General features: G+C 47.8%; 2 protein-coding genes across 3 annotated transcripts; one reads left to right on the forward strand and one right to left on the reverse strand.

Annotated features, from left to right (window-relative positions):
• Positions 1-2,302: 2,302 nt before the first annotated feature.
• On the reverse strand, positions 2,303-3,971 carry LOC103647933 (UDP-glucosyltransferase 29). Its single transcript, XM_008672431.4, has one exon. It carries the CDS (start codon positions 3,858-3,860, stop codon positions 2,448-2,450), a length of 1,413 nt encoding a protein of 470 aa, XP_008670653.1. The 5' UTR covers positions 3,861-3,971; the 3' UTR covers positions 2,303-2,447.
• Positions 3,972-19,017: 15,046 nt separating this feature from the next.
• LOC100191351 (uncharacterized) lies at positions 19,018-22,060 on the forward strand. Of its 2 annotated transcripts, NM_001136785.1 has the most exons (7): positions 19,066-19,734; positions 20,135-20,212; positions 20,306-20,448; positions 21,183-21,253; positions 21,359-21,454; positions 21,610-21,702; positions 21,793-22,060. In NM_001136785.1, the coding sequence occupies exons 1-7, from the start codon at positions 19,285-19,287 to the stop codon at positions 21,873-21,875; spliced, it is 1,014 nt and encodes a 337-aa protein (NP_001130257.1). In that variant the 5' UTR covers positions 19,066-19,284; the 3' UTR covers positions 21,876-22,060. The 2 variants fall into 2 exon arrangements, with proteins under 2 accessions (XP_008667021.1, NP_001130257.1); XM_008668799.4 differs by lacking the exon at positions 21,793-22,060 and having other exon boundaries at positions 19,018-19,734; positions 21,359-21,487.
• The last annotated feature ends 37 nt before the right edge of the window (positions 22,061-22,097 follow it).

The raw sequence follows: 22,097 nt of genomic DNA on the forward strand, positions 1-22,097 counted from the left end.
AGCCAACGGTCGAGAAGATACACCGGACTGTCCGGTGTGCACCGGACATGTCCGGTGCGCCAACGGTGCGCAGATCTGACTCAGACAGCAACGGTCGGATGCGCTGTTTATGGAAACAAATCGGGCACCGGACAGTGTCCGGTGTGCACCGGACTGTCCGGTGCGCCACGAGACAGAAGGCAGAGATGGCCTTCCAGATTTGTTCCCAACGGCTCCTAGCTGCCTTGGGGCTATAAAAGGGACCCCTTGGCGCATGGAGGAGTACACCAAGCATTCCTACAACCTTTCTAAGCACCAAGACATTGATCTAGCGCATTCGATTCATTGTGATAGCATATAGAGCTCTTGTGGAGTTGTGTACTCTTTGAGTTGTGTTGCGAGCTCGTATTGCTGCTTGTGTGCGTGTTGCTCTGATCGTTTGAAGTCTTGTGTGCGTTGCTCATTCCCTCCCTTGCTCCGTGATTCTCTGTGAACATCTTTTGTAAGGGCGAGAGGCTCCAAGTTGTGGAGATTCCTCGCAAACGGGATTGAGAAAAGAAAAGCAAGAACACCGTGGTATTCAAGTTGATCATTGGATCACTTGAGAGGAGTTGAGTGCAACTCTCGTCCGTTGGGACGCCACAACGTGGAGTAGGCAAGTTTTGTACTTGGCCGAACCACGGGATAACCACCGTGTCATCTCTGTGATTGATTTCTTGTGGTTATTGTGTTTTGACTCCTCTCTAGCCACTTGGCCATAATTGTGCTAACACTTAACAAGTTTTTGTGGCTTAAGTTTTGAAGTTTTACAGGATCACCTATTCACCCCCCCTCTAGGTGCTCTCAAGGTCGACGATCCCAGGACGATTAAAACTAATTGATACACGTTTTGGGTCGTCGATCTTGGGTCGCATTAGTGCATTACGCGCCTTAGACCCCGAATCTGGTGACTATGATAGTAACAGGTAAGTTGGTTTAGCTTACCTTAGCCTATACTTCTAATAAATTGGGACATGCAAGCTTATACACAGTAAGGTATTACTTACGTTATGATATGAATCTCTACAATTTTTTTGTGTCATTAGACTCGTAATATCATAGCCTGGTAGACAAATTCTAGTTTTCATGGCTCACACCTCGCTCCCTAGCAATCTTCCATCTGATACCTTTAGTATTCTAATGTCTTTGCTACGATACAATAAAAAATGGGTATTAGATGATATACATTTAGCGGTGCAAAAAAATATGTATTCCTGGGCAATAATATATTGTTCTGAGTAGGCAATATATGTTTCAGAATAGGCAAAATAATTTGTTTAGTCGTCCAATTTTATTGAGCATCTGATTTTCAATGTACGACAAAAATAGCACCGTTCCTACTAGATTAAAAGGCAAGAGTTTTTTTTTCTTGTAGCCTTATCTGACCTATTTATTTAGCCTTGCACTGTATGTCTCTAATTCTAACTATCACTTTCTTTTGTCATGTCATTACATCTAAGCGAAATCCTTAATCTCTAATATAATTAAAACACCATTTTTAACTGTCGTCCCGTGCATCTTTTTACAAATAACACCTCACAACTATTTCAAATTAACCTGTTGCACGCCCGTCCGGAAGAAGGGCGGGAGTGTCTAACCAGCAGAACATCATGCTCAAATGTTTTTAATATTGAATATAAATTATATATATGTATATAGTTTTTTGTAAAAAAACATAATCGTGTCGGGCTGGGCCAGCACTACAAATCGAGGCTACAGCCCAAGCACGGCATGACGTTCTTAGCTCTTGCAAGCATTAGGTCGTTTCTGAGACCACATTGGTGCAATAGACTCCATGATGTTTGAGGTTGCTGAATTGGATGAAGCAACAATAATTTATCACACTAACAGTAAAATGAAAGGTTATTTGTTGGTTTTAAACGTTAGTAATTGCTACGAAGTAGCATAATTTATATGGAGTGCATCCAATTTTCATTAATGTCTGGCTTTAGCAACCACTCCATATTTTGATCTATCTTTTTTATAAGTTTGAGTTCATGTGACTTATTTTAGAAACTTGAGCTCACAAACTTTCTCTTATTTGATCTATGTATGTTAGAATTATATCATTCTGTAATCTATGTTCGTTCAGTCAGTCGTTGTGAACTCTCTTATAATCGCTCACTTCATTGAACGTGTTATATCAAGATATATTTGATAAAGTAAATAATAACATTAATTAGCCAAATCAAAAAATATTATACGAAGAGTGAAGCAATCAATAAAAAATGTTGAAATTTTTTAGATAGTTTACGTGGTTATTGTTGTAATCCATCGCAAGTCATGGTCAACTGGGCAGTATATTATATATAAATAGGTACATATACATGTACAAGATCAAGAAGCCTACGCTACCATGAGCAGCGCAGGCAGATTTATTTATTCTAGAATCTGAATTAGAAGCAACAGAGAGCGCAACGCAACGGAGTTCAGTTGGGCACGGCCACACGCTGCTGTCCCTTGCCGCAGAGGCGCGCCATGCGCTGCACAAGCGCGGCGACCTGCGCGTCGTCCGCGTCGTTCCGCGCCACCACTTCCCGCAGCTCCGCAGCATGGCGCCTGAGCGCGCGGCTCTCCTCCCCGCGCATGGCCCTGCGCACCGTGCGCGCCACGTCCTCGGCCCGGAACTCCCCGAACCGCTCCTGCGGCACGCGCACGGCGGCGCCCAGCTCCGCGGCCAGGTTGGCGTCCAGTGGCTGGTCGATGTGCAGCGGCAGCGCCACGATCGGCACGCCCGCCGCCAGGGACTCCAGCACGGAGCTCCACCCGCAGTGCGACAGGAACGCGCCGCAGGCCGGGTGCTCCAGGACGCGGCGCTGCGGTGCCCACCCCTCCACCACCAGCCCGCGCCCGGGGGCCGGGGCGAACCCGCGGGGCAGCGCGCGCGCCGCGGCGTCGCCCTCGTCTCCCTTGGGGAACCGCACCACCCACACGAAGCGCTCGCCGCTGAGCTCCAGGCCGCGCGCCATCCGCGCCAGCTGCTGCTCCGACATGAAGTACTCGCTGCCGAACGAGACGAGCACGACGGAGGCGGGGGGCTGGAGGTCGAGCCACCGCGTGACGCGGTCGGGGTCGGGCGACGTCGTACCGCCGCCGGTGTCGGAGCCGTCCACGAGCAGCGGGCCGATGGGGACCATCTCCTTGCCGCCCAGGAGCTCGGAGAGGTAGCCCATGTACGGGCGCTCGATGTCGGCGCACGTCTTGATGGCCACGAACCCCGAGGAGCGCGCGAGGCTGAGCAGCAGGCGGTCTCGCTCGGGGACCAGGCCGTCGGGGTGCTCGCGGAGGAGCAGGGACGTGTACTTGGCCTCCTCCTCGGCGCCGCCGAGTCCAACGCCCTGGAACGGGAACGCGCGGCCGGCGCGGGCGCTGCCGAACCAGTGGACCATGAAGGAGGTGGCGGCGGCACTGCAGGTGCTGAGGTGCACCGCGGGCACGCCGCGCGAGGCGGCCTCCAGCGGCGCCCACGGGTAGAGGAAGTCAAAGAGGAGGAGGTCCGGGCGGAGCTCGTCGAGCAGCGCGCCGAAGCGCGGCGCGGCGAGGTCGCACGCGCGCTTGAGCGCCGGCATCAGGCGTGCGGGGAGGTGCTTGGTGGTGTGCAGCGCGGGCGGCAGGTCCAGCGCCGCCGGGAGGTGGAGCTCCACGAAGCGGATCCGTGGCGTCTGCTGCCGCGCGATCGCCGACAGGTTGACGGGCGTCGACACGAGGTGCACGGTCACGTCGACGTCACCGCCGTCCTCGGAGGTGAGGCGCCTGGCCAGCTCCAGGTACGGGGTGATGTGGCCGTGGGCGAGCCACGGGAACATGACCACGCTCAGGTGCTCGCGCTCCGCCTGCGCCATGGCGGCCGGTGGACAGATGGATGATGCGGCCGGGTGGTGTGATGATCGACGGACTGGATGGCTATGGCGATTCGTCGTCGTGCACTGGAGCCTGGAGGTCTGCTGATCGGAAGCACGTGGAGTGGGGCGTATGTATATGCATGTCGGTCTCGCGACGTGGCCGTCAGAACGTCCCTGACCGGCAGCCACGTAGGGATGAGGGACGTGTCACGCTGTGTCGTCACCTTCCAGAGGAAAGGATCGCCTGCCCAGTGCCCAGTGCCCAGGAGGTAGGTGTCCCCGGGGTGCTTTCTTTTTTCTGCCCGTCCGCTGTCAGTATTCAGACTGACGAACGCCAAGAAGACTGATATTCAGAAGGCAAAGGAAGTAGTTCTGGGCCAACGTGTGGGACGGCCCAATGTTCGTTATCCTAAGGAGATGTGGTCCAGCTAGACGGCCCATGTGGTCGTTGTAACAGTAGCAGGATAAAGGCAATAGAATGTTTCAGAAACAGGAGAAAAAGGATAATAGAATCGTATTCCAGTCTTCTCTTCTACCTCGTGTTCCTTCCTCTTCTACGTAGTCCTAGCTGTAGCAGCCGAAGGCGTGTAACAATTGGTATCAGACTTTGTTGATCTTGGGTGGAGTTCTCTGCGGCGCAGTTACTGATGGCTGGTGCGGCAGTTTCAGGCGTGGCGGATGCCTTGGAAGCACAGGCGAAGACCATGGCAACGCAAGCTCAGTTGTTGCAGCAAATCTGCGATCGGTTGGACGCCCAGGATCGCCATTGGGAAGCGCTCGAGCACACCGTTGCTCGCAACGCTGCCTCCATCAACACCTTGACCAAGCAGGTTCAGGAGAAGGGCGTCGCTGTCTCGCTCGCGGAGGTGGCCAAGGCGTTGTCGACGCAGTTCGAGTCGAAGGTGGCCGAGTTCCAGTCGAGAACCTGGGAACGGATCGAAGAAGTAGATGGGTCACTTTCCAAGCGTGTCGCTGTGCTTGAGTCTTTGAGGCCTTTTGTCGAGCACTCAGTGGTCGCGGCCCAGTCGGCTGTTGATGCGCTGCGTGCTGATATATCTCGCGTGCCCAGCCACATCGACGGTGATCATCGCGCGTCGCCTTCCGTTCATCATCATGCTGGTATTCTCGGAGCATATGGATCAATGGGGGGCGGCCACCTGCTACCTCGCCGCTTGCCGATGGCCCTCGTGGGCACCGTGATGCACATCATCGCCGGGAGGACAGCCACGGGTTTGTTTATACCCAAGGCCTACTCCCGCACAATGGTACGCTTCCTGGTACCAATTCTTTTCATCCTGGGGTTCCTTTTGACAGTATTGCTGGTAGAGCACAGGACCAATCATCTCGCTATTTGGGGCAATTGCCAAAAATGAATTTCCCGAGTTTTGATGGTGATAGTCCAAAGCTTTGGCAGAAGCGTGCTGAGGACTATTTTACCATGTATTCGGTGGATCCTATTGTGTGGATCAAGGTGTCCACAATGCATTTTACGGGCGCTGCTGCAAGGTGGCTCCAATCTGTTGAGGGACAGTTGAGCCATCTTTCTTGGATGGACTTTTGCCATATGATTCGAGATCGCTTTGGCAAGGATCAACATGCTGTCCTCATTAGACAGTTGTTCCATATTAGGCAAACCAGTAGTGTGGCTGATTATGTGGACCGTTTTTCACAGCTTGTTGATAAGTTGCGTGCGTATTGTCCGAATTCTGATCCTCTTTATAATATCATGCGTTTTGTTGATGGTCTTAGAGACGATATTAGATCTGTGGTTATGGTTCAACGTCCTCGGGATTTGGATACTGCCTTTGTTCTCGCTCAGTTGCAGGAGGAGGCGAGTGACAAAAGGAGGGATACTAGAAGATTTGATGCACCATTTTCTTCAAAGTCAGCGAGCAAGAGCCCGCTGCCATTGTCGTTGCCTCCACATTCAGATACTTCAACCAGACAGAACGTGCCATCGCCTGGGGGTGCAACCAAAGGGTCTTCTGCTAATGATAAGGTTGCCTCCTTGTTTGCATATCGCAAGGCCAAGGGTCTATGCTACAAGTGTGGGTTGCCATTTTCCAAGGGACATCGTTGTGCAGAAACAGTTCAGCTACATGTTGTTGATGAATTGTGCCAGTTCCTGCAAGCGCCTCAGCAGGATGACGATTGTCAATCAGTGGTTTCCGGGGAACTTCATGTGATGAATCTGTCTCAAGCTGCAATAGAGAAGGCACAACCTCCTAAGACCATGCAGTTTTTGGGCAACATCCAGGGTATGGACCTTTTGGTGTTGCTGGACTCTGGAAGTTCTCACTGTTTTCTCAGTACTCAAGTTGCTGATCAGCTGCAAGGGCTAACACCTTTGCCACAGGTGTTGTCAGTACAAGTGGCAAATGGGTCTAAACTTCAGTGTACTCATGAGTTGGTGCAAGCTTCTTGGTCTCTTGGTGGCTGTGAGTTTCAGTCGACGTTGCGTATATTGCCCCTTCAGACTTACGATTTGATTGTTGGCATGGACTGGCTTGAACAGTTTAGTCCTATGTGGGTGCATTGGGCAGACAAATGGCTGACCATTACTTATAAAGGTTCACCAAAGCAGTTATTTGGATTGCATTCGCCCAAGGGACAGTATTCAGTTGTTGAACTGTGTCATATTGCTGAATTGCCAGACAAGGATCATTCTATTCTATCTGCATTGCCGGCTGATCTTCAGACCTTGTTGTACAAGTTTCAGTCTGTTTTTGCAGTACCTAAAGGACTGCCACCTCCCCGAGATTGTGACCATCATATCAATATTCTACCTGGTGCACAACCCTTCCATATGAGGCCTTATCGATATGCACCAGCCCTCAAATCTGAGGTTGAAAAACAAGTGGAAGAGATGTTGGCTGCAGGAATCATTCAACCCAGTCAGAGTGCATTTTCTTCCTCAGTCATATTGGTCAAGAAGAAGGATGACACATATCGTTTTTGTGTGGACTACAGGCATCTGAATGCTATAACTGTTAAAACTCGATTTCCTATTCCTGTGGTGGATGAGTTTCTTGATGAGCTACTGAAAGGGAAATGTGCCCTTGGGCCATTTCTAAGTATTTTGGTGATTGAGTGCCAACTCAAGTGCTTAAATGTGAATTTATGCAATGGATGAATAAAGTGCAAATCAAGAGCAAAGGTATGTTTCTAAGTCTTAGTACATTGGTTTTGTGTACTAATATACTTGTCTAAGTATTGGAAACAGGAAGAAAAAGAAAAGGAAAGAGGTGGCTGTGTACAGCCAAGGGGCTGTTTCGGTCTGGGGCACCGGACTGTCCGGTGGTGCACCGGACAGTGTCCGGTGCGCCAGGCTGCCTCGGCCGAAGTGGCCACTCTCGGGAATTCGCCGACGGCGTACGGCTAAAATTCACCGGACTGTCCGGTGTGCACCGGACTGTCCGGTGAGCCAACGGTCGGCTAGGGCCAACGGTCGGCCGCAGATTCTGCGCGCGACACGTGGCCAAGCCAACGGTCGGAAGGGGGCACCGGACTGTCCGGTGTGCACCGGACATGTCCGGTGCGCCAACGGCTCCCAGATCAGCAACGGTCGACTGCGCTGTTTAAGGAAGGAAATCGGGCACCGGACTGTCCGGTGCGCCCGACGACAGAAGGCAAGATCAGCCTTCCAGATTTGCTCTCAACGGCTCCTAGCTGCCTTGGGGCTATAAAAGGGACCCCTAGGCGCATGGAGGAGAACACCAAGCAACCCTTGAGCATTCTTGATCATCCACACTCAGTCTTTGCGCATCCGTTTGTTATTCTAAGTGATTCGAGCTCCGTTCTTGTGAGAACTGTGAGATAGTCTTTGAGCTCGATTCTTGGCCATGTGTGTGCGCATTTTGCTGTGGATTTGTGTGTGTTGCTTCCCTCCCTTACTCCGTATTTCTTTGTGAATCTCAAGTGTAAGGGCGAGAGACTCCAAGTTGTGGAGATTCCTCGCAAACGGGAAATTGAAAGGAAAAGCATAACACTGTGGTATTCAAGTTGATCATTGGATCACTTGAGAGGAGTTGAGTGCAACTCTCGTCCGTTGGGACGCCACAACGTGGAGTAGGCAAGTTTTGTACTTGGCCGAACCACGGGATAATTCACTGTGTCTTCTCTGTGTTGAACTCCTTGTGGTTATCATATTGTGCAAGATCTTCTCTTTAGCCACTTGGCATTAACTGTGCTAACGCTTAATCAAAGTTTTGTGGCTTAAGTTTTGAAGTATACAGGATCACCTATTCACCCCCCCTCTAGGTGCTCTCAATTGGTATCGGAGTCGTTCTCTTCAAGAAAGGGACTAACCGCCCGAAGAGATGGATCCTAAGGGGAAGGGAATCGTGATCAACGATAAGGATAAGGAGTCTTTCGTCAACGAGCCAAAGGATGACAAGTCAAACGACTCGGGCTCGGGTCATAGACGAAAAGATGGGAAGAAGAAGAAGACAAGGCGCATCAAGGAGATTGTCTACTACGACAGCGACGAATCTTCCTCTTCCCAAAAGGACGATGACAACGACTACAGGAAGACGGTCAATTCGAACTTTTCATTTGATTATTCTCGTATTCCACATAGTTCGAATTCGCATTTGCTTTCCATTCCTCTCGGCAAACCTCCACACTTTGATGGGGAGGACTACGGATTTTGGAGTCACAAAATGCGTAGTCATTTATTCTCTCTCCATCCAAGCATATGGGAGATTGTAGAGAATGGAATGAAATTTGATAGCTCGGATAGCCCTATGTTTATTAACGAACAAATTCATAAAAATGCACAAGCTACTACTGTGTTGCTAGCCTCTTTGTGCAGGGACGAGTACAATAAGGTGAGCGGCTTGGACAATGCCAAGCAGATATGGGACACCCTCAAGATTTCTCACGAGGGGAACGACATCACCATGCTCACTAAAATGGAGTTGGTGGAGGGCGAGCTTGGAAGGTTTGCAATGATAAGGGGCGAGGAGCCAACCCAAACATACAACCGGCTCAAGACCCTTATCAACAAAATAAGGAGCTACGGAAGCACGCGATGGACGGACCATGACGTCGTCCGCCTAATGCTAAGGTCATTTACCGTTCTTGATCCTCATCTCGTGAACAATATTCGTGAGAATCCCAGGTACACGAAGATGACGCCCGAGGAGGTACTCGGAAAATTCGTAAGCGGGCGGATGATGATCAAGGAGGCAAGATACGTGGACGACGCCTTGAATGGACCGATCAATGAGCCTCAACCAATTGCTCTCAAGGCAACAAGGAGCAAGGAGGCGCTACCAAGAAAGGTGGCGCAAGTTGAGGCGGCCGGGCTAAATAATGAGGAGATGGCCCTCATCATTAAGCGCTTCAAGACGGCGCTTAAAGGTCGCAAGGGACAGCCAAACAAGACCAAGACAAAGGAGAAGCGCTCATGCTTCAAATGTGGTAAGATTGGTCATTTCATTGCTAACTGTCCCGATAATGAAAGTGACCAGGAAAAGGAGGACAAGAGGGAAAAGAAGAAGCATTACAAGAAGGCCAAGGGCGAGGCACATATCGGAAAGGAGTGGGATTCGGATTGCTCCTCTTCCGACTCCGACAATGAGGGACTCACCGCCACCGCCTTCAACAAATCGACCCTCTTCCCCAACGAGCGTCACACATGCCTTATGGCAAGGGAGAAGAAGGTATGTACTCAAAACCCTACCTATGCTTCTTCTAGTGAGGATGAGTCTAGTGATGATGATGAGATAGATTACTCATGCTTATTCAAGGGATTAGATAGATCGAAAATTGATAAGATTAATGAGTTGATTGATGCCTTGAATGACAAGAATAGATTACTAGAAAAACAAGAGGACCTTTTATATGAAGAGCATGACAAATTTGTAGAAGCACAAAAATCCCATGCTTTAGAAGTTAAGAGAAATGAAATGCTTTCTTGTGAATTATCTTCTTGCCATGAGACAATTTCTAGCTTAAAGAGCATAAATGATGATTTAAATGCTAAGCTAGAAAAATCTAGTAAATTAACATCTTGTGTAGAACATGTTGTGATTTGCACTAGGTGTAAAGACTTTAATGTTGATGCTTGTAGTGAACACCTAGAGTGCATTTCTAAATTAAATGATGAAGTAGCTAGTCTTAATGCCCAACTTAAGACTAGCAAGAGTGATTTAGATAAACTAAAATTTGCAAGGGATGCCTACACAATTGGTAGACACCCCTCAATTAAGGATGGGCTTGGCTTCAAGAGGGAAGTCAAGAACTTGACAAGCCATAAGGCTCCCATCTCCGCCAAGGAGAAAGGGAAGGCCCCTATGGCTAGTAGTGTGCAAAAGAACCATGCTTTTATGTACCATGATAGGAGACAAACTAGAAATGCTTATAGGAGTTTTAATGCTTATGATGATTTTGATTCTCATGTCATGTTTGCTTCTAGTTCTTCCTATGTGCATGATAGAAATGTTGATAGGAGAAATGTTGTTCATAATATGCCTAGGAGAAATGTTGTTAATGTTCCTAGAAAAGTTATGAATGGACCTTCTACAATTTATCATGCACTAAATGCTTCCTTTGCTATTTGTAGAAAGGATAGGAAAATAGTTGCTAGGAAGTTAGGGGCAAAATGCAAGGGAGACAAAACTTGCATTTGGGTCCCTAAGGAAATTTGCACTAACCTTGTAGGACCCAACAAGAGTTGGGTACCTAAGTCCCAAGCCTAAATTTGCCTTGCAGGTTTATGCATCCGGGGGTTCAAGCTGGATTATCGACAGCGGATGCACAAACCATATGACGGGGGAGAAGAAGATGTTCACCTCCTACGTCAAGAATAAGGATTCCCAAGATTCAATTATATTCGGTGATGGGAATCAAGGCAAGGTAAAAGGGTTAGGTAAAATTGCAATTTCTAATGAGCATTCTATCTCTAATGTATTTTTAGTAGAGAGTCTTGGATATAATTTGCTATCTGTTAGTCAATTATGTCATATGGGATATAACTGTCTATTTACAAATGTAGATGTGTCTGTCTTTAGAAGAAGTGATGGTTCACTAGCTTTTAAGGGTGTATTAGACGGCAAACTTTATTTAGTTGATTTTGCAAAAGAAGAGGCCGGTCTAGATGCATGCTTAATAGCTAAGACTAGCATGGGCTGGCTGTGGCATCGCCGCTTAGCACATGTGGGGATGAAGAACCTTCACAAGCTTCTAAAGGGAGAACACGTGATAGGTTTGACTAACGTGCAATTCGAAAAGGATAGACCTTGTGCAGCTTGTCAAGCAGGTAAACAAGTGGGAGGAGCACATCACAGCAAGAATGTGATGACTACTTCAAGACCCCTGGAGCTGCTGCATATGGACCTCTTCGGACACGTCGCCTATCTGAGCATAGGAGGGAGTAAGTATGGTCTAGTTATTGTTGATGACTTTTCCCGCTTCACTTGGGTGTTCTTTTTGCAGGATAAGTCTGAAACCCAAGGGACCCTCAAGCGCTTCCTCAGGAGAGCTCAAAATGAGTTTGAGCTTAAGGTGAAGAAGATAAGGAGCGACAACGGGTCCGAGTTCAAGAACCTTCAAGTGGAGGAGTTCCTTGAGGAGGAAGGGATCAAGCACGAGTTCTCCGCTCCCTATACACCACAGCAAAATGGTGTGGTAGAGAGGAAGAACAGGACGCTAATCGACATGGCGAGGACTATGCTTGGAGAGTTCAAGACCCCCGAGCGTTTTTGGTCGGAAGCCGTGAACACGGCTTGCCACGCCATCAACAGGGTCTACCTTCATCGCCTCCTCAAGAAGACGTCGTATGAGCTTCTAACCGGTAACAAACCCAATGTATCTTACTTTCGTGTATTTGGGAGCAAGTGCTACATTCTAGTAAAGAAGGGTAGAAATTCTAAGTTTGCTCCCAAAGCTGTAGAAGGGTTTTTATTAGGTTATGACTCAAATACAAAGGCGTATAGAGTCTTCAACAAATCATCGGGTTTGGTTGAAGTCTCTAGCGACGTTGTATTTGATGAGACTAATGGCTCTCCAAGAGAGCAAGTTGTTGATTGTGATGATGTAGATGAAGAAGATGTTCCAACGGCCGCTATACGAACCATGGCGATTGGAGAAGTGCGGCCACAGGAACACGATGAACGAGATCAAACATCTTCCTCAACTATGGTGCTACCCCCAACTCAAGACGATGAACAGGTTCATCAACAGGAGGCGTGTGATCAAGGGGGAGCACAAGATGATCGTGTGATGGAGGAAGATGCGCAACCAGCACCTCCAACCCAAGTTCGAGCGATGATTCAAAGGGATCATCCCGTCGACCAAATTCTGGGTGACATTAGCAAGGGAGTAACTACTCGATCTCGATTAGTTAATTTTTGTGAGCATTACTCCTTTGTCTCTTCTATTGAGCCTTTCAGGGTAGAGGAGGCCTTGCTAGATCCGGACTGGGTGTTGGCCATGCAGGAGGAGCTCAACAACTTCAAGAGAAATGAAGTTTGGACGCTGGTGCCTCGTCCGAAGCAAAATGTTGTGGGAACCAAGTGGGTGTTCCGCAACAAACAGGACGAACACGGGGTGGTGACGAGAAACAAGGCTCGACTTGTGGCAAAAGGTTATGCCCAAGTCGCAGGTTTGGATTTCGAGGAGACTTTTGCTCCTGTGGCTAGGCTAGAGTCCATTCGTATCTTGCTAGCATATGCCGCTCACCATTCTTTTAGGTTGTTCCAAATGGATGTGAAGAGCGCTTTCCTCAACGGGCCAATCAAGGAGGAGGTGTACGTGGAGCAACCCCCTGGCTTCGAGGATGAACGGTACCCCGACCACGTGTGTAAGCTCTCTAAGGCGCTCTATGGACTTAAGCAAGCCCCAAGAGCATGGTATGAATGCCTTAGAGACTTCTTAATTGCTAATGCTTTCAAGGTTGGGAAAGCCGATCCAACTCTTTTTACAAAGACATGTGATGGTTTGTGTGCCAAATTTATGTCGATGACATAATATTTGGTTCTACTAACCAAAAGTCTTGTGAAGAGTTTAGCAGGGTAATGACGCAGAAATTCGAGATGTCAATGTTGGGCGAGTTGAACTACTTCCTTGGGTTCCAAGTGAAGCAACTCAAGGACGGCACCTTCATCTCCCAAACAAAGTACACGCAAGACTTGCTAAAGAGGTTTGGGATGAAGGACGCCAAGCCCGCAAAGACGCCGATGGGAACCGACGGACACACAGACCTCAACAAAGGAGGTAAGTCCGTTGATCAAAAAGCATACCGGTCAATGATAGGGTCTTTACTTTATTTATGTGCTAGTAGACCGGATATTATGCTTAGCGTATGCATGTGTGCTAGATTTCAATCCGATCCTAAGGAGTGTCACTTAGTGGCGGTGAAGCGAATTCTTAGATATTTGGTTGCTACGCCTTGCTTCGGGCTCTGGTATCCAAAGGGGTCTACCTTTGACTTAGTTGGATACTCAGACTCTGACTATGTTGGATGTAAGGTCGATAGGAAGAGTACATCGGGGACATGCCAATTCTTAGGAAGGTCCCTGGTGTCATGGAACTCTAAGAAACAAACCTCCGTTGCCCTATCCACCGCTGAGGCCGAGTACGTTGCCGCAGGTCAGTGTTGCGCGCAACTGCTTTGGATGAGGCAAACCCTCCGGGACTTTGGCTACAATCTGAGCAAAGTCCCACTCCTATGTGATAATGAGAGTGCTATCCGCATGGCGGAGAATCCTGTTGAGCACAGCCGCACAAAGCACATAGACATCCGGCATCACTTTTTGAGAGACCACCAGCAAAAGGGAGATATCGAAGTGTTTCATGTTAGCACCGAGAACCAGCTAGCCGATATCTTCACTAAGCCTCTAGATGAGAAGACCTTTTGCAGGTTGCGTAGTGAGCTAAATGTCTTAGATTCGCGGAACTTGGATTGAATTATAGCATACATGTGTTTATGCCCTTGATTAGGTTCATTCTGCATTCTGTTGCTTATTGTGGTGCTCAAGTTGTACAAACACTCCCTGGACCTCACAAGTCCGTTGCAAAGTGATGCACATGTTTAGGGGGAGATGTGTTACAACTTGACCCTTTCGAGACTAACCATGTGCTTGAGTTTGATGATTTAGTCTCGAAGGAGGATTGAAAGGGAAAAGGTGGACTTGGATCATGAAAGACTTCCACTGCACTCCGATGAGAGGGTAACTTATTCCAAGTTCATCTTTAGACTCTTATTGCCTTTGTATTCTTATTGAAGATTTTGGTGAGGCAATGGGGTTAATGGGCCAAGATTGATTCCGTTTTGGTGCTTGATGCCAAAGGGGGAGAAAATAAAGGCCAAAGCAATAAATGGATCAGCTACCACTTGAGAGATTTTGAAAATAGTAGAATAGAGTTTTTGTTTTGTTAAACTCTTTTATTGTCTCTCTTGTCAAAAGTTGGCTTCGTATGAGGAGAAATGTTGATTATGGGAAATAGGGGGAGTTTTTGAAATCTTTGATCAATCTCTTTCGGAATGACTCTCTTTATGCCTCAATATGTGTGTTTGACATAGAGATAGAGATTTGAGTTTGATTTCCAAAAACAAACCAAGTGGTGGCAAAGGATGATCCATATATGCCAAAATTGAATCAAAATCAATTTGAGTTTTATTTGAAGTGATTTTGCACTTGTTCTAGTTGCTTTATGTTGTGTTGGCATAAATCACCAAAAAGGGGGAGATTGAAAGGGAAATGTGCCCTTGGGCCATTTCTAAGTATTTTGGTGATTGAGTGCCAACTCAAGTGCTTAAATGTGAATTTATGCAATGGATGAATAAAGTGCAAATCAAGAGCAAAGGTATGTTTCTAAGTCTTAGTACATTGGTTTTGTGTACTAATATACTTGTCTAAGTATTGGAAACAGGAAGAAAAAGAAAAGGAAAGAGGTGGCTGTGTACAGCCAAGGGGCTGTTTCGGTCTGGGGCACCGGACTGTCCGGTGGTGCACCGGACAGTGTCCGGTGCGCCAGGCTGCCTCGGCCGAAGTGGCCACTCTCGGGAATTCGCCGACGGCGTACGGCTAAAATTCACCGGACTGTCCGGTGTGCACCGGACTGTCCGGTGAGCCAACGGTCGGCTAGGGCCAACGGTCGGCCGCAGATTCTGCGCGCGACACGTGGCCAAGCCAACGGTCGGAAGGGGGCACCGGACTGTCCGGTGTGCACCGGACATGTCCGGTGCGCCAACGGCTCCCAGATCAGCAACGGTCGACTGCGCTGTTTAAGGAAGGAAATCGGGCACCGGACAGTGTCCGGTGTGCACCGGACTGTCCGGTGCGCCCGACGACAGAAGGCAAGATCAGCCTTCCAGATTTGCTCTCAACGGCTCCTAGCTGCCTTGGGGCTATAAAAGGGACCCCTAGGCGCATGGAGGAGAACACCAAGCAACCCTTGAGCATTCTTGATCATCCACACTCAGTCTTTGCGCATCCGTTTGTTATTCTAAGTGATTCGAGCTCCGTTCTTGTGAGAACTGTGAGATAGTCTTTGAGCTCGATTCTTGGCCGTGTGTGTGCGCATTTTGCTGTGGATTTGTGTGTGTTGCTTCCCTCCCTTACTCCGTATTTCTTTGTGAATCTCAAGTGTAAGGGCGAGAGACTCCAAGTTGTGGAGATTCCTCGCAAACGGGAAATTGAAAGGAAAAGCATAACACTGTGGTATTCAAGTTGATCATTGGATCACTTGAGAGGAGTTGAGTGCAACTCTCGTCCGTTGGGACGCCACAACGTGGAGTAGGCAAGTTTTGTACTTGGCCGAACCACGGGATAATTCACTGTGTCTTCTCTGTGTTGAACTCCTTGTGGTTATCATATTGTGCAAGATCTTCTCTTTAGCCACTTGGCATTAACTGTGCTAACGCTTAATCAAAGTTTTGTGGCTTAAGTTTTGAAGTATACAGGATCACCTATTCACCCCCCCTCTAGGTGCTCTCAGCTACATGGTGCTGCTTGGTTCTCAACTCTAGACTTGCGTGCCGGATTTCATCAAATACGTATGGCTCCTGACGATCAGCACAAGACAGCATTTCAAACACATAACAGCCATTATGAGTTTCGTGTTATGTCGTTTGGACTTACTGGAGCACCTGCTACGTTTCAGGGCGCCATGAACAAGACATTGTCATCTCTTCTCCGGAAATGTGTCTTGGTGTTCTTCGATGATATTCTTGTATATAGTCATACTTGGGAAGACCACTTGCTACATATAGAGTTGGTGTTGCAGCTATTGGTTCAAGATTGTTGGCAAGTTAAGATGTCTAAGTGCTCCTTTGGCCGTCAAGAGATCTCTTACTTGGGTCATATTATTAGCCAAGCTGGAGTGGCTACTGACCCATCTAAAGTAGCTGCTGTGTCTTCCTGGCCTGCCCCTAAGACATGCAAAGAGCTGAGAGGATTTTTGGGTCTTGCCGGCTATTATAGGAAGTTTGTCAAAAATTTTGGTATATTGGCTAAACCACTAACCAATCTGCTCAAGAAGCACACTGTTTTTGTATGGACTGAGGTTCAGGATTCAGCCTTCCAAGCTATTAAACAGGCTTTGTCTTCTGCGCCAGTTTTGGCCTTGCCCAACTTTCATAGGCCGTTTGCTATTGAGACCGATGCCTCAGGAACGGGTATTGGTGCTGTGCTTCAACAGGACGGGCATCCCTTGACATTTGTCAGCAAGGCCTTGGGGGTGGCTCATTTGGGACTTTCAGCATACGAAAAAGAATACTTGGCCATTCTTCTAGCTGTGGATCAATGGAGATCTTATTTACAGCATGCTGAATTCTTAATACTCACCGATCATCGCAGTTTGTCTCACTTAAATGAGCAACGTCTTCACACGTCTTGGCAACAAAAGGTGTTCACCAAGTTACTTGGCTTGCAATATCGAATTGTTTATAAGAAAGGTGTGGACAATGCTGCTGCGGATGCACTCTCTCGTCGCCCACACCATGAAAATCTTGAGTGTTGTGCTCTGTCAGTGGCTTCACCGAGCTGGTTACAGGATGTAGTGGCTGGTTACAACAATGATTCTGAAGCTCTGAAGTTGTTGACTGCATTATCAGTGGGTTCTCAGCCTCCATACAGCCTGCACAATGGTATTATCCGGTATAAAAATCGTGTTTGGTTGGGCAATAATTCTGAGTTACACAACAAAGTGGTCGCTGCTTTGCATTCTAGTGCCTTGGGGGGTCACTCCGGATTTCCTGTTACATATCGTCGCATTAAGCAGCTTTTCTATTGGCCACATATGAAGCAGACTATTAAGGACCTTGTTGATGCTTGTTCAGTTTGTCATCAAGCTAAGCCCGACCGTTCTCGGTATCCTGGACTCCTGCAGCCCCTTCCGGTACCACAACATGCTTGGCAGGCGATTTCCTTAGATTTCATTGAAGGATTACCACGGTCCGGGGTCTACAATACAATATTGGTGGTTGTGGACAGATTGTCCAAGTATGCTCACTTTGTGGCAATGCATCATCCTTTTACAGCACTGAAAGTTGCCAAGATTTTCATGACATCGGTATACCGTCTCCATGGCATGCCTGAATCCATTGTGTCTGATAGGGATCGAATATTTACCAGTGCGTTATGGAAGGAGCTGTTTCAGTTGTCAGGTACATGCCTCCATATGAGCTCTTCATACCACCCCCAAACGGATGGACAAACTGAGCGGGTAAATCAGTGTGTGGAGACATATTTGCGCTGTTTTGTTCAATCTTGTCCCTCCAAATGGTCTTCATGGCTTCCAATGGCTGAGTATTGGTATAATTGCTGCTTCCATACTTCTCTGGGTCGGTCTCCTTTCGAAGTATTGTATGGCCATTCTCCTCGGCACTTTGGTCTGTCAGTTGATGATTCGGTGAACCATGCTGATCTTAAGCTCTGGCTGTCTCAACGTGAGCTCATGTTACGAGCTGTGCAACAACATCTTCTTCGGGCACAGCAACGAATGAAGAATCAGGCTGATAAGCGTCGGTCCGAACGCGAGTATCAAGTGGGCGATATGGTGTATTTGAAGCTGCAGCCTTATGTTCAGACATCTGTGGCTGTGCGTGCTAATCACAAACTTGTTTACAAGTACTTTGGTCCGTTCGAAATCTTGCAGCGCGTGGGGAACGTTGCTTACAAGTTGAAACTTCCTGAGTCGGCTGCAGTTCATCCTGTGTTTCACGTATCTCAGCTCAAGCCCTCTCTTCATCCCAGGCATTTGGTGAGCAGCTCTCTTCCTGTTGTTCCGGATGCAATACGTTTTCCGGTACAAGTCATCCAGCGACGTGTGATTGCTCGTGGAGGAGCTCAAGTGCCGCAGGTGCTGATAAGGTGGTCAGGTTGTGATGCTGCTCTTGACACTTGGGAAGATGAGTTCGACGTTCGTCGCCGGTTTCCTCGGGCAGCCGCTTGGGGACAAGCGGCAAATCAAGACCAGGGGAATGTCAGTATTCAGACTGACGAAGCTGACGATGGCGCCAAGAAGACTGATATTCAGAAGGCAAAGGAAGTAGTTCTGGGCCAACGTGTGCGACGGCCCAATGTTCGTTATCCTAAGGAGATGTGGTCCAGCTAGACGGCCCATGTGGTCGTTGTAACAGTAGCAGGATAAAGGCAATAGAATGTTTCAGAAACAGGAGAAAAAGGATAATAGAATCGTATTCCAGTCTTCTCTTCTGCCTCGTGTTTCTTCCTCTTCTACGTAGTCCTAGCTGTAGCAGCCGAAGGCGTGTAACATCCGCCGCCATGGCTCCAAGCTCCATCATCCAGATGGCGAAGAAGAAACACGTGGCACCCCAAGAACGACGAAGAAGAAACACGTAGCACGGAGCTGTTGAGATGACCTCGCCGAAGCCGCCGGCGAGCAGGCCGCCGACGGGATGCACCTGCAGAAGCAAGCCGACCACGACCGCATGGAGCCGGGATGGACATACTGCGGTAGGCGACTTTTGAGAAGTGTTGACGAAGCCAGCGTTGATGAACTTATCCTGCGAACCGAGGATGGAGAAATCCAAGATGCATCACTAGCACGGGTCCTGATTGTATTGCCTACGGATTCAATGTTAAAACAGATGAGTATCTTCCGATCACGACATGAACGACTTCGAGCTAGCTTGCCTTAGTTTACAAACAAAAGACAGTCCCGCCAAGCATTGTCGAATCGAAGCCACGAGCACAAAATATACACGCATCATCTGATCATCTCCCTCAGAATCAGAGCCGATTCGTCAGCACGAGGTTCATCAGCGGAAAAATAATCATCATCTCCGCAATTCTGCTTAAAGTCGACTGACTGAAGATTGCAGAGGATGCGAGTAGAGTAGTGCACCATTTTTATTTTGTCATCTTCAGACTTCAGTAACATAACAGAAGCGTCAGAGGACTGAGGTCTGAGCCTCTGAGGAGGGGGAGGGAGAGGGACAGAGCTACAGAGGATGCTACGCCTGCGGTTCCGGCCAGCTCCCCTGTCACTGAAGCTGGCCTTCACCGTCTCCCTCGCCGTCTCCTTCTCCGTCTCCTGCTGCGCCTCCTCCTCATACTCGTCCCGCACATCATCCAGATCGCCGCAGGCCGTAGCCGCGGACCTCCTCTCCGTGCTCGCCGGCCCTCGCGCCGCGGCGCGGGTACCGGCGGCGGAGGCCTCGCGGCTCCGCGCCTGCCTCCGGTTCCTCGCCCCGGCCAACCCCACGGCCCAAAAGGTCTCGTCTTGGAGCCGCGGAGGCCCCCGGAAGTTCCTCCTCGATGGTTGCGATGCGGGGGCGGCTGAGGCGGACGAGATGGTGATGTGGCCGCCGGCCCCGGTCTTGGACCTGGCGCGGCTGGCCGTTGACTCCGGAGGCGATCCCGGTGCCATCCACCGCGCGCTCGACCCAACAATGCTGCCGGTGAGTGTTTATGCTCCGCTCCGACTCCCCTTGTTACAAAGGGAAAATTAAAAGGTTTGGGTGAGGATGCAAAAATAATTATCTAGAGTGTAGCAAGAAATGATTTAGTTTCGCTTTGGGTTTAGTGATCAGAAGCTGGGGTTGGCCATGTTCTGACTGTTATGTTATGTTCTGGCTAACGGCTTTGGCTTTGCTTTCTCCTTATAGTTTCTAATATCATAAATTATGGTATCCTTGAGTTACATTTTATGACAATTTCAAGTAATTCGTTGGTGTACATACACACAACACTGGTCTAAGTCCTTGACACTAGGTTTTATGATCACGCATTAGGATTATTAGTAACCAGGACTGGACTATGGCTCTTTTTACTGCCTAATTAAATCGATCATTGCAATAGGTGCCAGATGTTGAGGGTTCCCAGAAGAATAAATGCCATCTCACAAGAACACCGTATGGGAGGCGCTTTGCCAATGAGGTCCTGATTTAGCTCAAATCATGTTTGAATTTCCTTATAATCGTGGGCTGGGCATTCTGTTCACGTGTTTTGCCCACTTTGTGTTGCTAACAGGAGATCAATTCATATTTTGCATTCTTGTTCGAATTGATTGTGGCACGGGCACCTTCGGTTGGATTAAATGTATCACTGAATCGCTATGATTTGTTCCATGGGCATCTTTTCCTTGCATCGGAGACAGGACGGCTTGGAATTCTGTAAGTGCCTTGAATACTTGCGTAGGCTTTGTTCCTGACTTTCTACTGTCAGATCTCCTTTCAGTAGAATACTGCAGAAGATGTACCTGGTTTAGATGTCTTTTGGGTAGCATTACAGTTTTTCTACTTTCATGTGCCAATCTAGAACTAAAACCTACATCAGCAAACTGAAGCTGGAAGATGGAGTTGCTTGTAGGGGAAAGGATGGAACTTGGATATTCTGTAAACTCTTATTAGTTGAGTTAACCACATATGGAGTGAAGTCAAGTTTGATATCTAGGTTTCCATAACTCATATCAATATACCATCTTTAATATATGTGCCCCCCCCTAGAAAATATAAATATATATACTTAAAGCATTTTTTTTGAATCACGCAGGAGGAGTTGCGTGTCATTTCATTAAGAGGAAGAACCGAGTACAGCTAGAGGAAAGTATCCTCAAATACCATACAACACTCTGAAAATAGAATAAAGTAAAAAATAACAACAGAACAACCCAGATACAAGACTAGCATAGGAATAGATGTGTCTTTGATGGATGTAATCCTAGCTTGATCACAGCCCTTATGGTGGCTAGGGAAGAGGCGGTCCTCTAGTCCATGACTGGAGCCAAGGCCCTGTCTTTCCTCCAGGTCGAAGAGTTGCTGGCTTAAAACTCAAAGAAGTGGGTAATGAGCCGAAGTGTATGGAAATACTGATTTTTTTACTCATGATGTTTCTATTTTTTATGTAGGTTCCATGCTAAAGAATACCCAGCATTTAACAAGGAATTGTTTCCTTATAATTTGGGATATTGCCAGGCAGGTAAATTTTAGATTATTCTTTTGGTTTCCTTTCCCATCGGTGTTGTATTCGGGTACTGTACTTTCAAGTACTTCATTGAATTTATTGTCCAATCCTTCTTTACAGGATCTAATGTACCATATGATGATTCGATGAATTTGCGCAATGTACTTTGGTTAGCACCTTTGCCATCAAAGGAGACAAAAGCTTGGTTAGCACCAGGTTCGGCGATACTGAACACTCAACCATGTTCATGTATTATAACTTGCTGTTTTCCTGATAATAAATCAGGCCTGTGCTGTGTATCTAATCTGTTTCCAATCCCTATTTCTACGCGTAAACTTAAGTATTATGGTTAAATCTACAATATGCCACAGGAGTACTAGTTGTCTTGGACGCACATCCTGATGGAATTATCTATCAAGAGATGATACGTGACTATGTTCAGATTGTTAGAACAGTATACGAAGGTTAGGTTCTGGCGCTCTATTGGCATGGAATTTGCTACACGTTTGTATATATGATTAGGTGACTTATCTGATCCCTTAACACTTGTGCAGATGATCTTGGGGAGAACACAGTTGATGTCAATTATCTGAATGTGGCAAATGCAGCTCCCGTAGATAGAATTTACATTTGTTGAAGTCATATGTACCGCTATTTGTTTTCCCATGGTGTGATTTGATTTGATTTCTGAGAACCGGACGTCAATGCATCATCCTCATGTCCACCAAAGCAATTGTTCCCGTTCCCATGACCGCTGCTGTGTATTTCACATGTTTATTTGTTTAATTAAAAATGCTCAACGAAGCAACGATTTGTTGTTAAGTTTTACAGTGTGCTGTTTTGTACATTCCGTACACTT

Source organism: Zea mays, chromosome 2 (genome assembly GCF_902167145.1).
Source record: "Zea mays cultivar B73 chromosome 2, Zm-B73-REFERENCE-NAM-5.0, whole genome shotgun sequence".
Taxonomy (NCBI): domain Eukaryota; kingdom Viridiplantae; phylum Streptophyta; class Magnoliopsida; order Poales; family Poaceae; genus Zea; species Zea mays.